Source organism: Rosa rugosa, chromosome 1, assembly GCF_958449725.1.
Source record: "Rosa rugosa chromosome 1, drRosRugo1.1, whole genome shotgun sequence".
NCBI classification, from domain to species: domain Eukaryota; kingdom Viridiplantae; phylum Streptophyta; class Magnoliopsida; order Rosales; family Rosaceae; genus Rosa; species Rosa rugosa.
The window spans coordinates 40,154,567-40,162,769 of record NC_084820.1 but is presented as its reverse complement, the minus strand read 5'-3'; the positions used below and the strand labels follow the sequence as shown (position 1 = coordinate 40,162,769).

The 8,203-nt window shown below is 36.1% G+C and overlaps 1 protein-coding gene across 1 annotated transcript; it reads left to right on the top strand.

The window, feature by feature from the left end:
• Positions 1 to 6,915: 6,915 nt before the first annotated feature.
• On the top strand, positions 6,916 to 7,948 carry LOC133737309 (auxin-responsive protein IAA34-like). Its single transcript, XM_062164900.1, has 3 exons — positions 6,916 to 7,361; positions 7,439 to 7,543; positions 7,684 to 7,948. The coding sequence occupies exons 1-3, from the start codon at positions 7,270 to 7,272 to the stop codon at positions 7,730 to 7,732; spliced, it is 246 nt and encodes an 81-aa protein (XP_062020884.1). The 5' UTR covers positions 6,916 to 7,269; the 3' UTR covers positions 7,733 to 7,948.
• Positions 7,949 to 8,203: the final 255 nt, after the last annotated feature.

The window sequence follows — 8,203 nt, the reverse complement described above, 5'->3', positions numbered from 1 at the left end:
TATCATTAAACTTCCTAGTCATTAAGCACATCAAATAACGAAAATGAAATTTTATGACTCCCAGAAAACAATCAATCAATACTTGGAAGCTTAGAGTCTTGTGTGTGCCTAAGCAATATATACACAACTCTCAGTTTCAGTTTCTGCATAAACTATATCGACATCTAGAAAAATGCTTAGACTTTGAACTTCACACCATGTGTCTTATTGATCAGCAAGTTGACTAATTAGGCTCTAGTTAGGCTCTTATGGTCATTATGGTGTCTTGGTCAGCTTACAAGCAACCCATGTGGTTGCTCAAACTGCAAACTGTCAAATGTTCTGAACTATTATTTCTTGCCTACCACACCACTTGTATGGTGTGATAAAGCTAGTTAGCAGATGTTCCTACTGCTTGCTGGAAGTCGAGAACAGAGCTCAACAGACTTTCTAATTTACAGAATTTGGTGACTTTTTACACTAAGGGAACCAGAAGCCATTAACACAAATTACTCGAGGCCACAAAGACTTACCACTTTAGCTATTTGTCACATACTACTAAAGTAAAAAAAAAAAAAGCATACAGCTTAAAAGTAAATGCACCAAAGGACCAAAACTGAAAGGGTGATGATGTGCGGCAAGATTTTCAACTTCTCCACTCCCACCTTTTGGTCAAAAAGTCATTTCTTAGTGGCACTGATGTTTGGATTCTGTAACTTTCAGTTTTTTTGTTTACCCAAAACCAAATTCTTGCTAAACTCGTTCAGTCATTCGGAAGATGTGAATCATTTTCCTTTTTGAACATTTAGAATAGAATGAATCAACATAAAATGCAGTTTCAAGAACAAACCTGAAAACATTCAGACCCCAACAATCTAAATTTGAACCCGAAAAAAGCATACTTCGGGGAGTTTTTGGGTGAAGACTTGCTACATAGTGTGACAAATTGGCCTCAAAGGCCACTCCTCAGAATTTCAGAAAAGCTCTCTCTCTTTCAAAAGTAAACCCGATGATTACAGATAACCAAAACCCCGAAATAATATCAATATCAATATCTATTTGGAAATTGGAATGAACATCAGAAAATCAATAGACTAACAGCCATAGCTAACCCCAATTGGAAATAAATAATAAAAAAAGTCAAGAAACGGATAAAATAGCTACTACAAAAGAGGATCAAGGAATCTCTCCTCACTGGATCAGGGAATCTCCTCGTGGGCGTAGGGAGTATGGGGCGACCCTTCTCACATTTTCATTCTAACTATTGATTTGTTGAACTTTACATAGACAGATGTTATAATACTTTAATGACCCTAAACCCTAGACAGATGTTAAGAGATAAAAAGAATGCTTCTTTGGTTAATCCGCTTCATCTTTGACCTAATTAAATACATAATCTTATCTCTTTAATTTTTGGTTTTACTATTTGATACTTTTCTCTTTTCAATTTCTATTAATGCAAAGGGAATCACAATTAATATTCTCCAATAAATCAAATCTAATAGCCAAATAAATCAGTATCATTCCTCATGTAATTTAATTATCAAGGTATAAGTTAATTACGTAAAGATTTCATTACATGAGAAATTGTTTATATTTAGGGAAAATTCTGTTTAGTCCATGTACTATGACTCTGTCATTGTTTCAGTCCCTGACATTCTAATTCAATCTAAAAAGTCCCTGAAGTCACAATTTCCGTCTAATAGGTGCTCGCCACGTCAACACCATGTAAGCGAGGTGGATGGTAAAATGTCCACTATACCCCTGTACAATTTCCTTTCTCTTTTTTCCTTTTATTTCTTTCATTCTCATTTCCTTTTCTTTTCTTTACGCCCAAATTCTTTTCTTTTCTTTACTCCTAAAATCCACCACCATCGAGCTCTTCACCACCACCACCAAGCTCACCATCCAAAAACCTCCTCGAATTTGCCCAAAACCCTAACGTCTTGTTTGGATATGGTGATTTAGAATTGAGGATTTGGATTCAGATTACCCAAATCCAAATCAATCCGAGGTACAGGCCGATGCCTCTCTCGCTGTCGATTCTCTTCTAGTTCTTCACAACAACATTGAGGATTTGGATTCAGATGACCCTCCTAGATGAAATTTCTAGCTACGCCACTGACTCCTCAGGGATTTTTAAACAGACAGAAATTTCAAATCCTCCTATTCTAGGAAGTACATTTAATCTGGTATTCTCTCTTTCTGTATTTAAAACCCTATTATTCTTCAATTTCTTCTATTGTACAGTCATGCAGATATGAAATGTATTTAAGAAACCAAGTTATCAAAATTTCATGTTAAAAGTTACTCGGATGAAAAATAAGGCTTCAATACATATTTACATCTTTGGAATAAAGTTAAAATCCTCAGTTCTATAACTTTTATTTTAACTGACTTCAACGATACAAACCAGCTGCCTGCTAGAAGTAAACTATAGACATTTAAGTTTTGCTTCTAACAAATGGGAACAAAAAAAAGTAAAAAATAAATAAAACAATGGGTTTTTGTCCGTTTACCCCATTTCTAGGGATTCTTTTCCTATTTACCCCATTAAGCTTTTTTAATTCCTCCTTACCTAAAACACTCTAAGGAAGTCTTCTCTAATACCCCATTAAGTTTTTTTTTTTTTTTTTTAAGACTATTTTACCCTCACCCATTTGTTACTTAGAGAGAGAGAGAGAGAAACCATCAGAGACTTCGCCGAACTCCGGTCACCGGCCGCCACCCACCGGACTTTTCTGAAAACCTCACTGGAAACGTTTATTACCCCCAATAGACATCTATTTCCCCCCTAATAGAGGGGCAATAGACCTCTATTGCTCCCTTACAGACGTCTATGGCCCCCCAATAGAGGGGCAATAAACCTCTATTGCCCCCCAATAGATGTCTATTGCCCTTCAATAGAACTTTCGGTTGCCTGAATGAAAACTAATATTTCTAAAATTAGACAAATAAAACTTTGATTAAAAAAAATGAAGAGATTATATCAATTCAAAACGTGTATTGCGCTCCAATAGACGTCTATTGCTCCATAATAGACATTCAAAATTTTTTTCCCTTTCCTTCTGTCCCATTACTTCAAAAAAAAAAAAAAATAAATAAATATATATATATATATAGTCCGGCTACGGTGCGGACGTTCGTACCGTGTGAACGGTACGGATTTCCCGTTTTCCCCCACTTTCCGATCACATTTTCACATCTTAACCGTTTAGTTTTTAGGTCCTAATGCATAGGTCACCTCTGCAAAATTTCAGCCAATTTGGTGATCGTTAAGGCATCCAAAACTACAAATAACAACAATGTACATGAACGGTTCTGGTTCGACAGATTCGGTTCGTTCGTGTAAATTGCAGTTTTGGATGCCTTAACGATCACCAAATTGGCTGAAATTTTTCAGAGATGATCTATACTTTAGGACCTAAAAACTGAACGGTTAAGATCAAAATATGTGATCAGAAAGTGGGTGAAAACCGGAAATCCGTACTGAAATTTCAGTACGGACGTCCGCACCTGAGAAAAATCCTATATATATATTATTTGGGCACCCAAGTCCTCTTCTCCCTTCTTTCCGGTTGCAAACCCGGAGTGGAAGTAGTCTTCCGGCGAGGCTGGGGTTGTGGATGATGTCTGTGTCGTTGATTCTATAGCCTAGTGCTAGGTGAACACCTTGCCATCGGAAAACCAAACTTGAATGCCGACAACGACGGCAATGACAGATAGAGAGGAGTGAGATCGAGGTGTGTTGAAAAAAGATATGAAGCCTGAGCTAAGGTACTATGCCGGATCGGGTTCTGCAAAACGATGGCGGCTGGTGGTTCTGCGTTATCGACGAGGCCGATCGGAGTAGTGACGACGACTTGTGGTTCTGCAAAACGATCTGAGCAAAGGCCGAGAGCGTCGTCGACGAGGCCGGGAGAGACTCGAGAATCGCCTCCAGGTTATCTAGTAATTTTTCGGCCATTCTGGTACCCTCCTGCATCGGAGCCTCCGTCGTGGAGCAACCCGGGCTCGGAGGTGTCGGATTTGAGTTGTCACCGGCATCTGGAGAGAGAGAGAGAGAGAGAGAGAGAGAGAGAGAGAGAGAGAGAGAGAGAGAGAGAGAGAGAGAGAGAGAGAGAGAGAGAGAGAGAGTGAGTGAGTGAGTGTGTGTGTGTGTGTGTGGCAGTTGAAGTAATTGTTTAATTGAGTTGAGGGCAAAATGGTGTTAATTTGGGTAAGTGGGAATAAAAATCTATTGCTGGGGTAAGTGGGATAATTTTTGCTCAATTCTGTGCTTTTGGTCAAGGACCCTAAATTAAATTAGTTGGTAAAACTTGTTGTACAGGTCAACAGATTATCCACTTATAATTTGACATGTGTACTTAAAAAATATTACCATACTAAGTACTGATTAATTATTTTACCCCTGCACTATTACTTTGATTACAACTATAATTACCACTAAATACGTCAAATATGATGGTTTGTTATAAAATATCTCATCGATGATATAATTTACAAAAGAAAGGACTCTAGTTACAAAAAGAATAACTGGATGACAAGAATAAGGACTTCAGAAGTTATAGGTCTAATATAATTATTTACCATATAGACAAAACATTTGTTGTAACATTGGTAAAGTGATCTTCTTCTTCTTTTTGTAAATGGAATCATATTTCAAGTAATTATCATAAAAACGACCATAATTATCACTTTATCCTCAATTGTTGTAATTTATAGTAAAATGCATTGTCAGACGAGTAATTATCTCATGGATGATTAGATTTAGGGCTAAATACAAATTACTTCCATGTGGTTTAGGTCCAAAATCAATTCAGTCCCTGAACTTCTAATTTCATCAAAAACACCCCTGCACTTTCAATTTTGATCTAATAGGTCCAATTTGTTAGTTTTCCGACAATTAAGTTATTTAACTTGTTAACGTGGCTCATAGATGGCATATGTTTTATGATGTGGTGTCGAGGTGGTCTGCATAGTCAATTTAGGAGTGAGTCCTACTATTAAAAATAAATAGTTTTTCAACAAATAATCCAACTATAACTTGAACCCATAACAGAATATTAACGAATTGGACCTATTAGATCAAAATTGAAAGTGCAGGGGTGTTTTTGATGAAATTAGAAGTCCAGGGACTGAATTGATTTTGGACCTAAACCACAGGGTATTAACTAGTATTTAGCCCTTAGATTTATACAACAAAAGTATTAGTTACAAAATAGAGAATTTGGATACACAATTAAGGACTCGCGCCTCATTTACTATATATGCATAAAGTTTTACCACTTTGACAGTAACTCGTTGTCACATTAGTAAAATGGTTCTCAGACTTGTAATATAAAAAATTGCCACAAATAAGAGCTTGATTACTACTTCTACAACAATTCATTGTCTTATCGGTCAAATGGTTCTCAAACTTGTAATATTGAAGAATTATCACAAATACAACCTTGGTTACTATTTTGAACCTCAATTGCCGTAAAATCAGAAAAAAAAAAAAAAAAAAAAACATTGTCAAATAAGTAAATAACTTCTGAAAGACCGTTCGACGCTGCTTCTGCTTTCTTACAATTGGAATGTTTTATCATGATCTAGCACATGGTTATATAAATATCATGATTTAGCGCATTGGGTCTTCTCAGTTTTGTCAATTTTGATATATTTTCTTTTAATTTCCTATATGAATCGGAGCTCTCATATCTCAGTCTTTAGCTTTCAAAGGGAAGGGTCTGTGTAAAGTTTCAGAGACTGGGTTTCGTAGGCCATGACTCCTAAATATCCATGGGTTTTTTGTTCTGAACCATCTTATTAGTTTGTGTGATTATGTAAACTGTCAAATAAGTGAAGTGACTTTAGTATTTGGTTGATTCAGTCAATATGTGATGGTGTGTAAGCAGATTGAAATGTACCCTTTGCAGGTCGAAAACATGTATATGTACAATGGTTATTATCTTCATAGTCACTTGATATCTTATTGTAATTTCTTACTTTTTCAAATGATAGGTTTCGACCAAAATGCTAGTGGTAGCAAATAGTATGTTGTATACTTACTTTTCCCCTTATTTGTTAGATTCTTATCATCAAGACATTATCAGGTTATGGCAGTCACCCGGAATAATATATGTAAGAATGGGATGGAATTACTCTCTAGACTAGGCAGTTGTATATATCTATACTATTATTAAGAGAAGAGACTTTGTTAGCCAAAACAAAAAAAAATGTACCATAATGACCCTGGATTATTAAAAAACTTTAACACTCATAAAACAAATAGGGGTAAAATAGTCAATTTATAAAATAAATAGAAAAAAGAAAAAAGAAAAAAAATGTAAAAGTGGGAAGTAGATAAAGTACGTGAAAAAAAAAACCACAAACTTCCACAAAAAACTACCAATTCCTGTAAAAAAAACTACCCACTCTGTTTTAAAAAATATATATCAATTTTCACACATATTGTGTGTGGGACCTGTCTAGTTATGTTTATGTCTTCCTTTATTTATGGGTCTTCTCTACTCCAGTGGTTTCTTTGGTGTTTGGCAACTACCCTACATGTTGGCATCAATTGGTTGCACATAAACTTCGATGAAATTTTCTCCTCCTTTACTTTCCAATGGGATTCGGCTTCTCTGCTAGAAAAGCTTTTGCTAAGATCTGCTTGGATAACATTGTGAGCTCGCCACGTCAGTGTGGTTCAATCTAATGGCTATTAAACTGACAACAGATAAAGCCATAAACCACACTAACAGATGCCAAATACTACTTTAACGTCAAAACAATGCATCTCTCGACTCCTCGCGTCTCCCTCTATCTCTCTTCGCCCAATTTCCTCCTGGATCCTTTCCTCCTTCCCCTCGCCATCTAGTCGTGAAAAATTTAAGAATCAGTTATTGTCTCAATGACTTGTTCGAAGGTGGCGATTTAAGTTTGGTGAGATGTGTTTTTTGTTTTCGTTTCTTGTGTTATGTTGTTCGTTGAATCAAATTGATTTGGGTGTATTTCAATTTATCAGATTTGGGCGTGTTTTGTTGGGAGGTTGTAGGAATGAATTCTAAATTGTTTTGTTGATGCAGTAGATCGAATTTCAAGATGACTACTTTGTTGATGGATCCTTTGTTGATGCGTTTTCTCAGTTTGTTGGGAGGTTGTAGGAATGAATTCTAAATTGTGGCTAACAACTTGAATTTGAAGAATTCGAATGTCGTAAGTCCTAGAAATATACCGGAAGATTGTGATGAGGAAGCAGAGGGAGTCCAGAGCAAGGAGAGGTGGGATTATGTGAAAGTTAACATGGATGGGATTGTTATTGGAAGAAAAGTTTGTGTACTTGATCATAGTGGCTACTCGAGCCTTGCATTTCAACTAGAAGACATGTTTGGTAGGTACAATCAATCTCAGAAGATAGTGAGGAGTTTGCATTCAGAAAATTAATTATAAGTGGTTCTTTGTTTTCGGGTAGACAATCTGTATCTGGGTTGAGGTTGTTCCAGGTTGGATCTGAGTTTTCACTTTTTTACAAGGACAGAGATGACAATTGGAGAACTGTTGGTGATGTTCCATGGAGGTACATGCTCCTTATCTACGACTTAAATTCTTCATACTGTCATTTTCCATTTTATTTGTTCATTTATTATCTTAGATCTGCCGTTATAATCTTGTTGAACCATGTTGTAATTGAAGCTTTGTGTATTGCACTACAAACAGGGAATTCGTAGAATGTGTGAAGCGGCTAAGGATTGCGAGAAAGAACTGAGCTATTCTTCCCTGTTATGCGAAATTGAACTAATTTTTCTTCTCTCTCTCTGATGTATGTTCTTATAATGTCCCTGACTTGGAGGAAACTAGTGTAAAATTACATATCTAAGGATTCCATAGCTGGATGCAACAATGTATAACATTATTGTTCTCATCAGTCTAAATTTTACTTGTGAGTTGTCAAACATTCTTGTGCATGATATGGAAGTCCCCAAAGGTCACAAAGTTATTATGAAAGATGAAGCTCAACTACTTCTGTTTGTTTATTGCTTACTGCTTAGGATTAGTGTGCAGAGTTGTATATAATGGATCAAATACATTCTGACAAAGATGAGATCCAAGGATAAGATAATGGAGCGAGTTTGAGGATATGCAAAGGTAGAAACACAATACAAATTTTCATAGAGGGGTAAAAGCAAAGAAACAAATGATTAACTTCATTAACCTACAAGAACAAGATACAAAAGGT

Coding starts and splice junctions, on each gene's coding strand:
- LOC133737309 (XM_062164900.1), top strand. CDS start 7,270: ATGGATGGGATTGTTATTGGAAGAAAAGTTTGTGTACTTGATCATAGT. Junction 7,362..7,438: donor CTAGAAGACATGTTTGGTAG/GTACAATCAATC, acceptor GTTTTCGGGTAG/ACAATCTGTATCTGGGTTGA. Junction 7,544..7,683: donor GTTGGTGATGTTCCATGGAG/GTACATGCTCCT, acceptor CACTACAAACAG/GGAATTCGTAGAATGTGTGA.